This window comes from Onychostoma macrolepis, chromosome 03 (assembly GCF_012432095.1).
Source record: "Onychostoma macrolepis isolate SWU-2019 chromosome 03, ASM1243209v1, whole genome shotgun sequence".
Taxonomy (NCBI): Eukaryota; Metazoa; Chordata; class Actinopteri; order Cypriniformes; family Cyprinidae; genus Onychostoma; species Onychostoma macrolepis.
The window spans coordinates 53,194,900-53,208,356 of NC_081157.1; the positions used below are offsets into that span (position 1 = coordinate 53,194,900).

A 13,457-nucleotide genomic window follows, 5' to 3' on the forward strand; every position below is an offset into this window, starting at 1 on the left:
ATGACTAGTTATTCTTCCACTTATGATGAATTTAGGAAACGCAGCTGCAAGATATACTCTCATGTAGCTTTGTTATTAATCCTTCTTTGTTTCTCTTTGTATCTGGCATTAAACCGGCTGAATTATGAAAGACCGTAGTATTGTTAAGCTCTGACACTATCTGTTCTGCTTTCAGTACTGGAAAAAAACTGACAATATATTATTGCTACACAAAAGTTATCAAGCTAATTGTTTCTCGTGAACCGTTTCTATATGCAATAAAATCAAGACATTTGTCAGTGATGTGTTTTCATTATTCGCAATCCAGAAGCGAGATCTCTCTTGCACTTTAGGGCTGTGCGATTAATCAAATTTTATTTTTGATCTTGAGTTTGGTTAGAGAAAATCTGATGTGTCTTGAGGACTTTATTACTGTGATGTGCGTGTGTCTGTTAAGTCCATGTGACCATAGTAATCCATTATTATAAGTTTACAGCACTGATCTATAATAGAGAACTGGATTGCTCATGACGTTATAAAAGTGAAGCCACTGCACCACCAAATTGCTATTTCCTAGTATTCCCATATGTGGCAGAGCTGAGGGGAGGGGGAGGAGAAATAAAGTATAACTGAGTCAGAACACCCCTAAACCAAAAACCGACTACGCCACGTAAAGACCCAGGGAAATAACCACCCAAATAAGGGACCCATGTTCGTAGGTTAAGTAAAACCAAAAGAGACATGTACAAACACTTTATTCAAATTGTCACAATAAATAATTAAAACACTCAATGGTATCAATGTCAAGTGTCGGATCACAATTAAACACCATATATCACAAATGGCCGCTTTGTGTACTACACCAGATAAAGAAACAATTTAAGCATACTCAAAAAGGAAAACAAACAAATAAACAGGCACAGGCTTTCCAGCGGCAAAGGCAGGCTGGCTGAAGTGAAGATCCTATCTGTACACTAGTGCATCCCACGCACACACTCACACAGAGTGAAACGTGAATCCAAACAGCACTGCACTCCACACGATTATACCACCACCAGTATTCACAACCAGCTAGCCTCCCAGCCTCGGGGCCCAACAGTGCTCAGAATAAACACAAAGAAAACCTATTGCATTCAATAACACAGTAGAAATACATCCACCAACTTAAACCAAAAAAAAAAAAAGCAATAGGTATAAAGAAACAAAGTATCACAATGTTGTAGTTACATCAAACAAACTAAAACAAAATATATAGAACAGCAAGATAACACAATATTATATTTAAATTAAATAAAAAAATAAGCCAGAACACACTGAATCGAATTGGCAATCTGATTGCTCCCTGAAATGGTAGCACCTCGAAGTCAGAGTTCTCCAAGAGCTGCCAGAAAACACTCTTCACAGCACAGGCAAAGTCCCAGATGCAAACAACCGGAAGCCCGACGAATCAGGCCTTGGCCGTAGTGGGGCAACTCAGAACCACTGATACATTCAGCTATCAGTAATCATCAGCAGACAGATATACGGCAAATATTTAGCCGGACAACAGGAGGGCTTATCAGAAAAAAGAAACAAAAAAACAAGAACACCAAAGAAAACAAAACGACAGAAGAGAAAACAGCAGCGCTGTCCTCCTTTAACGCCGAGTGTAAACACTTCCACCACCTCCCATGACTAGCCAGCGCGGCGTCAGAGAAAAACCTCAGTGCACGAAACGGATCGTTGTGCCGCACGAATCGTACCATTGCTCTCAACTCATAACAAGCATAGAAGCTCATGCAGGAAGACACCTTCACCGAAGAATTTCACAGCTGACATGTAGTGGAGAGCCTGCAACCCCACCCAACGATACTGTAGGAGGAAGTGTATTTCCACTTTCACTGGGAATGACAGTTTCTACTTCATTAGTCCCAACATTGACCGGCCTATTCTGGAGTTCTTCCCAAGGCTGCCGATTATCTGCCTGCAATTGTTGTACCAATTCAGTCAAAACTCTTAAGCTGTTCTTCCATAGTAAAAAGTTTCCCACTGTTTCCCTTCCCACCAAAAATAAATAAGTAAAAATACAAAAAACCGAAAGAAACAAATCCAGTTGCACTCTGGTTTCTTTACAGAGAAATGATCCTGCCCACTACGCCAAGAATGTAACCAAAACAGTCATACAAAACTACTCATACAAAAACAAAGTACATAAAAATAGTTATTGTACCATAACAACAATTATTAAATAACCCTCTTAATATAAAATACTCATACCTCAACCAGTATAATGGACTAGACTGTAACAGCAAACCACCTCAATGGAGGGGGACAAGACGCTGTGCTAGATTGTTGGAGTCAATCATTTACATTTACATTTAGTCATTTAGCAGACGCTTTTATCCAAAGCGACTTACAGATGAGGACATTAGAAGCTATCAAAACCAACAAAAGAGCAACAACATGCAAGAGCTATTACAAGTCTTGGTTAGCCTAACGCAGTACACATAACATTTAAAAAAAAAAATTTTTTTTTAATAAAACGAATAGATAGAATATAGAAAAAAGAAACCTAGTGTTAGTTTTACAAGAAAAGCAGTTAGAGAATAAATATGCAATTGATGGAGGGTCAAATGTGTATTTTTTTTTTTATAAAAAGAAGACAGATGAATAAAATAAAATAGAATTAGAATAGAGAGTGCTAGTGTTAGAGGGTCAAATAAAGATGGAAGATATGTGTTTTTAACTCAGCTGCTCAGATTGAGTTGGGCAGGTCATTCCACCAGATGTTAATTTAAAAGTCAGTGAAAGTGATTTAGTGCCTCTTTGGGATGGCACAATAATGCGTCGTTCACTTGCAGAACGCAAGCTTCTAGAGGCACATAAGTGTGAAGTACTGAATTTAGCTAAAGGGGTGCAGAGCCAGTGGTGGTTTTGTAGGCAAACATTAATGCCTTGAATTTAATGCGAGCAGCTATTGGTAGCCAGTGCAAATTGATGAACAGAGGCGTGACGTGCATTCTTTTTGGCTCATTAAAGATTAATCTTGCAGCGGAATTTTGGATTAATTGTAGAGGTTTGATGGAATTGGCTGGAAGACCTGCCAAGAGAGCATTGCAATAGTCAAGTCTGGACAGAACAAGAGCTTGAACAAGGAGTTGTGTTGAATGTTCCGAGAGAAAGGGCCTGATCTTCTTAATATTGTACAATGCAAATCTGCATGACCGGGCAGTTTTAGCAATGTGGTCTGAAAAAGTCAGCTTATCATCAATCACAACTCCAAGGTTTCTGGCTGTTTTTTTTTTTTTCCGTTTTCAATCACCTCATTGAAGAGGAGGAGACACTGTGCATGACAACTGTGAATTTTTAAACAAAACTAATGTCTTAATATTACACAGCCCTTCAGTGCACCAACTACAGTAGGGCGAGAGTTCACAGACGGCCTCCTTAGCCGTGACAGGACAGGGCGAGAATTCACAGATGGATAGTACCGTCCGGAAGTTCAACAAATGCAGAGAGTTTAGCAATGGTACCTTCGACCGGGACATGACAGGCTGCGAGTGCATTACTGGGCGCCACCACCATGCAAGGAACTGAAGAGAGCACCACCGCTTCAAGAGGTTCTGCAGCATCAGCCACCACCTCTGGAGAAACTGCAGCGGGTGTCGCCTCGGAGAACTCGGGAGCGTGTGCCACTTCACCAGGAGGTTCCGCAGCATCAGTCGCCACCTCTGGAGACATCATAGTGGGCGCTGCCATTTTTAAAGTTTGTGTGGTGGTGTACGCAGCCCAAACACACCAAAAAGCAAGCCCCATCATGGGCAGCACATTAGACGGGAATCAGTTCAGGAACAGCAGGGCTAGAATAAATGGGTTTGGGGATATCAACTGCGACTTGGCCTGACTCATGAAGATCAGCTGTGACTTGGCTTGATTCGTGAAGATCAGCGGTGACTTGATTTGGCTCTTTAAGATTAACTGTGGCTTGACTTGGCTCAGGACTGGCAGCAATAACATGACAGGGTGTTGTTGTTGTGGCCGCCATTTTGTGAGCGTGCTCTAGCGTGGCTGCGATCACACAATTGAGTGCGGTGTCGCGTTCCTCCGCGATACCCACAGTGAACGCTGAACCAACAGTCAATAAAGCACAGTCTGTAGTCCGTAATAAAGCAACAGTAGTGTAGTGCAAGATTCAGTGTGGTGAGTGAGTGACCTCTGGTGGTGAGTGAACGGAAGTTCATAGACCAGATTCGTGACATGATCAGTAGTGGTGGCGAGATGAATCCTCATGAAGCATTGAAGCTTTTCAGCCAAGTGGTTTACAAAAGGGTTCATTTCTCGAGGCTTCATTTGCTCACAATATCATTCGGTTGCCAAAGAGTGTAAAACAAGTGGATACATTACAGGTGACCTGATGTGATCTGTGATACACCGTATTTTGCACCAGTTAAGGCTTAGAAATAACAGTGAAGAAAAAATCAATTTCCACATAGACTAATCTATTTATATGAATATAATGTATGTTTTCTGGTGGTGTATAATTATTGTATTAAATAACTGTGTAATGAACTTATTGTCTTGAAAAGAATGGGGCTATCAAATGTGTGTAAATCAAGTCTGTGTAAGTCGGGGATAATGTTATTAGAATAATAATATTATTATTCTAAAACTGGAAATTGGCTGGGTTTAAATGGGCAGAGGGCAGTGAATGTACTTGTGAATTTGCTTGTGTATCAAGGAAAATGATGAAGAGTGTATACTTCAGACATCTTTATTTAGAAACATTAATTTCTTAACTATTTGTTTTTTTTTTTTTTACACAACTTCTCCTGCCTTTGAAAACACCGGGATGAAGCCAGGGTACATAAATACTTGACAGCAAGCCTATACAGAATAAAGATATATAAGCTTCTGTCTCTCCCAGTACTGATGGGGGTCCACCGATCACCCAATATTTGGTTCTGCAAGGTACCGCTGGACTTCCACAGTAGCGTCTGCTGTAACGTTGTGCCTTCCTCTTGACTCACACTGTAATCCAGATGACGCCACAGTTTGTTACCTAAGAAGTATACATAGACCTTGTTAATGAGTACAGTAATTAATCCAAAATGACCTCAAAACCAAAAACTAAATTACCTGGGGTTACAAGTTCAGCCCCCTGTGATGTTGATGGCTGTGATGCTGATGGTTGAGCTGCAGAGCTAAATATGGCAGCACCTATGGTCCAGCATTGTTGCAAGTGACATAAGAGCTTTTCACACTGTGCTTAACCCCGGGTTATCAAGAAATTCAAAGAAATATTCACATACTTTGCTCCTTGTTTTCTTTCTTTTTTACTTTTGTCTTTGTTTTCTTGCCTTTGTGTGTCATGAGGCCGTTCACATTTCGCGCCTAAAAACGTGTTTAAAACGCTAAGCGTGCCGCTTTCTCTTTCTTTCCAAAGCGCTGTAGCTGGCGCTCCCATGGCGTCTGCCATTGCTAAGCAACCATGACCTGCGCTCTTCATGAAGACACAAAAGTTTCAGCAATAGATAAATGGATTTCCACCACTAAATCGCTTGCAGTAGCTCTGCTACTAAATTTATTTAAAAATGGCTATCCCTGCCTGTACAGCTGATCAGCTGTTCCTTAATCTTCGCTGATCTAAAGACATAAGTGGCAACGTTTTTAATAACTGACAAGACCCGGGAAAAGCCGTGTAAACAGGTTGCCTGCTGTTCGTCCAATCAGAGACAGTGACATCGCAAATATGCAAATAAGAACATTAACCGGGGTTTAGGAATGTACAGTTTGAAACGTCTGTTAATGAATACCCAGGGTTAACAGTTAACCCCAGGCATAGTATGAGCAGTGTGAAACGTGATTACAGATAACCCAGGATTCCGCATATTCGGGGTTTAGGATGATCCAGGGTTAACAATTTCAAGTGTGAAAAGCCCTATAGATTGCAATGTGTTAAGCTTCTCCCTTAACGGTCTTTTCAGATGCTCTCCCATTTGTCTTGCCACTGGAGATGCCATATTTGTCATCTCTTCCTGCAGATTTTCATCTTGCATTTTAAGCAGTGGCAATACCTTAGACCCAGAAACCTTCTTTTCTTCGGACAGTTCCACAGTTGTATCAGTAAAGCCAGAAAGCAATGAAAGGCATGCACTCACAGAGGTGAATTTATCAGAGCTCAGTACGGTATCTCAGTGGCCAGACTGGCTAAAGCTGCTCCCACTGGCATTTGAAAGGTGCTGTTCCAGTGGGTCTCCACCTCCTGAAGCAGCTTCAAGCTTTTCCTTTAAAAAAGAGTTGCAATTAATTTAATTGTCACAGCAGTAGTAACACAAGCAGATTAAAGCAGAAATCGTACTAGAGTCAAAGAACACACCTTAGCAGTGGTGCTGCTTCTGAAGTATCCCACGAGCTTCCTCGCCTTGGCCCAAATGTCAGCGAGCACAGGGGTCTGGTCAAGAGCCTTTTTAACTATCAGGTTAAGAGTTTGTGCAATGCAAATTGTGTGACGGAGCCTCAGTTCCCTGCCACAGGCTATCATATTAGCAGCACCATCTGTAACCAGGCATGTGACATTGTTGGTTATCACCCATTCCTCCATGAGGGAAGCTTTCACATGAGCTAAATTTTCAGCAGTGTGTGCCTGGGGACATTTTAGTACTCCTAACAAAACTGAATTGACAGGTGTTGTTGTCCACAAAGTGGCAAGTTACTGCCAGGTAGGCATCCATGTTGACGGACATCCACATGTCAGACGTCAGGCTCACTGCAGTCACCTTCTTCACTTAAGCTTTGGCCTTCTCCTTGGACCTGGCATATTTTGCCTCTACCATGGCCTTTACAGCCTAAAGGAAAGAAAAAGCAGTGCTTAATTGCCAAGTGCAATATTGTAATACTCTTTTGTTTAATGCATGGACCTATAAACACCTGCCTTGTGGGAAGAACATAGGTCGGGTCTAGTTTCTGAACAAAGTCCCTAAATCCCACATCCTCCACAATAGTAAATGGCTGTGTGTCCTTCACAATCATTGTGACCAGGGCCTCATCCAGCTCTTGTTTTCTGGTAGCTAGAAAAAAAGAGAAGCTGTGTAAATAAAGTATTTTTTTACTTTTCTCTCATTTGCATGATTTACAAAAACCAGGATGGAAACATTTCAATGGTATATTATTATAATATTTGTAATGACACACCTTGGCTGGGCCCACCTCCATTTCCCCCTTGTTCTCATGCAAGGAACGGTAATGCCTTAGCATAGATGAGTTATTATTGTACTCCAGTTCCTTAGAGCACATCATACACTTCACCTCTGAATAAATCCTAGTAAAAAATTATGAAATTGAATGTTTTTTTTATTTTTTATTATTATTCTTATTATTATTATTTTTCTTACAAATACAATGCATTGGTAATAATGTAGTATGTATATACGTATGTATGTATGCCTACCTTGTTAGAAGAAATCTGATCGAAGTATTCCCATACAGGGGAAGTCTTTCTCTTTGTTTTGCTGGCTCCATAGAAACAACAAGCAAAACTAACAAATAACCAAAACTCACCTCTATCACAACCACACATTTTGAGGGGATCCCATGGGTTTATAACCAGTCAGGCGGAAACGAAGCTTCAGACGTCATCAATAACATCATTGCTTCAAAGCGATACAAGCCTCAATATGCACTTCATTGAAAGCTTCCGGGATTTCTCGACACACGCTCCAAAGCCTCAGCATAGAACATAACATCACTAATGATCAGTCCTGCACAATGACCCATTTCTCAGTACAGAACAGCGTAAACCAGTGATACTCAAATCTGGCTCACGAGATCCACTTTCCTGCAGAGTTTAGCTCCAACCCTGATCAAACTCACCTACCTGTGATTTCCTAATGATCCAGAAGACACTGATTAGCATGCTCAGGTGTGTTTGATTAGGGTTAGAGCTAAAATCTGCAGGAAAGTGGATCTCGCGAGCCAGATTTGAGTATCCCTGGCTTAACTCTGTGATGTTGGTGGGTTTCCTCATATCCACTTCCATATTGTCCTTCCACAACATTTCAGTTGGATTAAGGTCTTGACTTTGACTCAGCCATTCCAAAACATTAACTTTGTTCTTCTTTAACCATTCTTTGGTAGAAGAACGTGTGTTTGGGGTCGTTGTCTTGCCTCATGACTCACTTTCTCTGGACATTCAGTTCACGGACAGATGTCCTGACCTTTACCTTTAGAATTCACTGGTATAAATCAGAATTCATTGTTCTATCAATGATGGCAATTCGTCCTGGCCCAGATGCAGCAAAACAGGCCCTAACCATGATACGACCACCACCATGTTTCACAGAAGGGATAAAGTTCTTATGCTGGAATGCAGTTTTTTTCTTTCTCAAAACATAACGCTTTTTATTTAAACCAAAAGTTCTATTTTTGTCTCATCTGTCCACAGACCATTTTTCCAATAGCCCTCTGGCTTGTCCACACAATCTTTAGCAAACTGCAGAGGAGCAGTAATGTTCTTTCAATGTTCCAATGTTCTTGGAGAGCAGTGGCTTTCTCCTCGCAACTCTGCCTTGCACACCATAGTTGTTCAGTGTTTTCCTATTGGTGGACTCATTAACATTATCAGAAGAGAGACCTTTAGTTGCTTAGAAGTTATCCTGAGATTAGGGTACCCTGTTAGAAGTTACCATCATGAACATTATCAGAAGAGAGACCTTTAGAAGTTACCCTGAGATTAGGGTATCCTGTTAGAAGTTACCCTGAGATCCTTTGTGATCTCGCGCACTATTACACGTCTTGCTTTTGGAGTGATCTTTGTTGGTCGAGCACTCCTGGGGAGGGTAGCAATTGTCTTGTATTTCCTCCATTTGTTCACAATCTGTCTGACTGTGGATTTGTGGAGTCTAGACTCTTTAGCGATGGTTTTATAACAACAACATGAGCAACAACAACTCTTTTTCTGAGGTCCTCAGAAATCTCATTTGTCCTTGCCATGATACACTTTCTCAAACACATGTTGTGAAGGTCAGACATTGCTAGATCCCTGTTCTTTAAATAAAACAGGGCTCACACACTGACACCTGAATGTCATCCCATTGACTGAAAACAGAGCAGGCAGAGCCAAATTCATCTTCAAATTAACTGCTAATCCTAGAGCTTCACATGCTTTTGCCACTCACAAATATGTCATTTTGGATAATTTTTCTAACTAAATAAATGACCAAGTATAATATTTTGTCTTATTTGTTTGATTGGGTTAGGGTTAGATGGCACGGCAGATTGTGTTTACCGTCAGTGGTTTCTAGAAGGTAAGGAAGGCCTTGTCCCTTACGCACAGAGATTTCTCCAGGTTCTCTGAATCTTTTGATGATGTTATGCACTGTGGATGATGAGATTTACAAAGCCTTTGCAATTTGATGTTGAGGAACATTGTTTTTAACCCCTTAACTGTCACTCACAGTTTTGAACACAGACATTATAGTGCACTATCCAAACTTAAATGTTTATAATTCATGAATGAAAACATTTTGTAACATGATTTTGATGTACCATTTCCATGGTAATGCAATGTCTGATTTTAAAATGGGTTTCAAAGGATGAATTTTGAGATTTTAAGTTTTCAACTGATATATAATTTATTATGATTTCTAATAAGTGATAGAGAAAAAGGCAACTAAGAAAACTTTCTGTGACAAAGGTCAGAACTCCTGTTATGATGTAGATTTTTCAGGTCCACTCTTGACATAATTTTTTAACAAAAAAAGTGGTAAAATACCTATTTAGGAGTCTTAGACCTTTCATGATTAGATTAGGATTTAATTGTAAAATAGTGAAGTAAACGTAGGTGTCCCACAGGGGGGACGGTGACAGTTAAGGGGTTAAAATATTCCACAATCTTTCACAGATTGGAAAGCATCTACCCATCTTTACTTCTGAGAGACTCTGCCTCTCTAAGACATCCCTTTATAGTTAATCATGTTACAGATCTGATGTCAATTAACTTAATTAGTTGCTAGATGTTCTCCCAGCTGAATCTTTTCAAAATTTTCAGCTCTTTGTTGCCCCCGTGCCAATTTTTTTGAGACCTGTAGCAGGAATCAAATTTGAAATGAGCTCATTCAGTGGATAAAAGTGTAAAATTTCTCAGTTTAAACATTTGTTCTGTTCTCTATGTTCTATTGTGAATAAAATATTGGCTCATGTGATTTGAAAGTCTTTTAGTTTTCATTTTATTCAAATTTTTAAAAAAACTTCCCAACATTTCCAGTATTCGGGTTGTAATAGGGAAGCACGCTTATGGCCAGAATTTCAATGTCTCTGTAGTAGCTGGATATTTTGATGCTCACATGCCCATGATTACACCACCTTGTGCTCACGTATATAGCGGGTCCTCCTCCTCTACGCTTCCCGTAAGCTTTAGTGTCTCTATCCGCCCTGAGTGTGCTGAAGCTGGGTAGCTCCACGTTAGCATCTGGGATGCTAGTCGTGAGCCATGTTTCACAGAACGGCACTCTCTGTAGATCTTGACATTTTTCACCAGTGCAGCCAGATCGTCGATCTTGTTCGGCAGTGAGTTCACATTCCCCTTAATCACAGAAGGTACCGTAGGCTTGTATCACCATTTCTTCCTTAGCTGCTTAACCTTTAGCTTAGCGCCAGCTCTGCAGCCATGATACGGCTTCTTCACCTCGTCACGTAAATCGGGAATCACACCGACATGGGACTTTGTTTTCAGTGCAAGCAGTTGATTTCTTGAATAAATGAGTTTCGGCGTGTGATAATCCATATCCATAGGATAAATGATAATCAAAAACACAAAAAATCCATATCCATAGGATAAAAGATAATGATAATAAATACCACTCACGGCGGCGCCGGAAGATGATACTGAAGATAATACACATGTTTTGGTCCTGACATGCCCTCTCCTCCTTTTGGTTGTCTGTTTTCAGTTCTCTTTCAGCTATTTCCCCATTTAATATTCATCCCTCTCCTATCATTGGGCTATTTGGTGTCCTGCCTACTAATTATTCTTTGCCCCCACTATTTTGCTGATTTTATTGCTTTCCTCACATCGCTGGACAGACGACAAATTTTGCTTAACTAGGAAATTTCCTAACCCCCATCACACTCTTAGTGAAAATTTGAAAAACTTGATAATTGACTTTCTTTTCACTGGCCGAGTACACCATTGTCTAAAATTCGGAATCACTTTGTAGCTTACATACAAACTCTGCAAACTCTTAGTTTGTCTGATTAAGCCCTTTTCATTCCAGCTATAAATTTCATTTTTGTATTGATTTGTAGAATTCAGTTTTAAGTACACCTAATACTTTGTTTGTGTCAGTATCTCCTAATTTTCCATTATCTTCTTGTAAAGAGAATGTACTTAATTATTCCCACTATTACTTCCTCTTTTATCATTGTTATTTTTTAAAATGTATTTATTATTTTTTATTATTTGTTGTTTTCTTTCACCCTGAATGTATTTTAAGAAATCATAAATATCATATATGTATATGATATATATACATTGTGTGTGTGTGTGTATATATGTATATATTAGATGTAGTTCAAACTCTTTCATTTCTAGTTATTTTTTAGCACAACATCCATATGTATTTCACCAAGAATTTAACTCTGAACATCGCTGACATGTTTTATTATTTGTATTTGAATATGTCTGCACATTTCTGATTTTAGCGTGTGAGCGGGACTTTTATTTTGGAGGGGAGATATGACATCATAAGGCTGTGCCAGGCTCCTGCTCTGTTGTGATTTGTCTGAAGAAAGGTTTGTGTTTTGAGCATTTGAAGTGTTCCAAACTGTTCTGGCAATTTTATGCTTCTAATGAGAACTCTTAAATTTATGTTTTATTACTGAATGCAACATTGTAATGCTTTATATAACCTTTTTTAACTTTTTTTTTTTTTTTTTAGCAAAGTACATCCACACATGAGTAACATTTAGTTTGGATTTATTTTCCTTCTGTTAATTATTCTCATCTTGTTCAAACTCACAGAAAAACATCCACGTGACACACTATTATAAAGATGGCGTTTATTAAAGAGGAGAGTGCAGACATTAGGATTTCAGAAGTATTCAGCATCAAACATGAAGATACTGAGGAACAAACAGGTTGGTTTCTTTCTCGAAGCTGAACTCAGTTATTTGATTCTTATTCACAGTACAGTTATGACAGAAATTAATGGTATTTCTGAAGAATGTCATATGATTTTCCTAATTATGGCTTTTATTTGGCCTGGAGTGTAGGCTAAAGGGATAGTTCACCCAAAAATGAAAATTACCCCATAATTTACTCACCCTCAAGCGGGGCAGGCCCTGGCTAATTTGCTGCCCTAGGCAAGATTTTACCTGGTGCCCCTTGCCTCACATTAACATTAGTTAATATTAGCTAACTTGAACTAACAATGAACAATACATTTCTAACAGTATTTATTATTTTTGTTAGTGTTAGTTATTGGCAATTAACCTTATTTTAAATTGCTTCCAGTGAAACTATAAAAATGTAGGTGCTACCTAAGTCACTTTATAAATTAAACACAATTAAACATCAATAATAATTGCATCTGCTATTCCTGCACAAAACTGTATTCATTTGAACACTTCTCTAGCATACAGTAGGCTACTGTTTAATCTTCAAAATAAATTAGAAAGTCTATTATTTCCAGTAGATGGCAGCAATATTCTACTTGCCCATTCTAATGTTATCATCACCATGAATTATACTGAGAAACGTAAATTTTTCAAGTGAATTTTACATTAATTTGACTAATTTAATAAGCCTAGTTATATACAAACATTACTAAATTAGCCAATTCAAATAAAAAATACAATAAATCCCCAAAAACTACACAAATATGGTGTAAAACGTGTTGTCGTGTTACACAAAAAAATGACAAGCAAAAATTGAACTGGTTTGATTGGCTTTACTGCAGAGCAATTACTGTATGCAATGAAATATAAATGTCACTGTCGTTTGATGGTGGATGTGGTGAATAAGCTGCCAGTGATCAAAATATTGGTCGTGAATATGAGTCAGATGCTGGATGTACTGTGGAAGTGCACTCTGACGATGACAGCGATGGTAATATCATCTGCTCAAATTGAACCCTTCCAAGTTTCAAAAGGTAACGAAATATGCTTTATTCTTCTGGACTTGTTCTTAAAATATCGAGAGATTTTTTTTTTTAATTATTATTATTTGGCTATTGCAGCAGTTAGAGATTCACCCGTGCTGGATATATAGGTACTGGTCTCTAAAAACAAGAATATGTAATCATGATTGGTGAAACATTCATCCATTTAAAGGCTAGTTTATTTATATGATCATCATCATTCATTACATCACATTACCTCTGTCTTTGTAGGCCTACCGTATTTTTTCTTTTTCTCTTATTGTTTTCTTCCCTGGGCACCAGAGGGCTTCTGTCTTTTTGACATAGTGATAATTTATTAGTGAATATCGATCACAATCAGGTAAC

At 39.0% G+C, this 13,457-nt stretch overlaps 1 protein-coding gene across 2 annotated transcripts in view; it reads left to right on the plus strand.

The window, feature by feature from the left end:
- The window catches only part of LOC131536473 (gastrula zinc finger protein XlCGF57.1-like), a 298,340-nt gene that overhangs the window by 10,067 nt on the left and 274,816 nt on the right, over positions 1-13,457 (plus strand). The window contains exon 1 of one of the 2 annotated variants that reach the window (XM_058769415.1): positions 11,639-12,090. The exons of the other annotated variant lie outside the window; for it this stretch is intronic. Coding sequence (XP_058625398.1) covers positions 12,006-12,090 — 85 coding nt within the window. The 5' untranslated portion in view covers positions 11,639-12,005. Of the gene's footprint in view, positions 1-11,638; positions 12,091-13,457 lie in introns of those variants that run through there. 2 annotated transcript variants of the gene reach the window in all.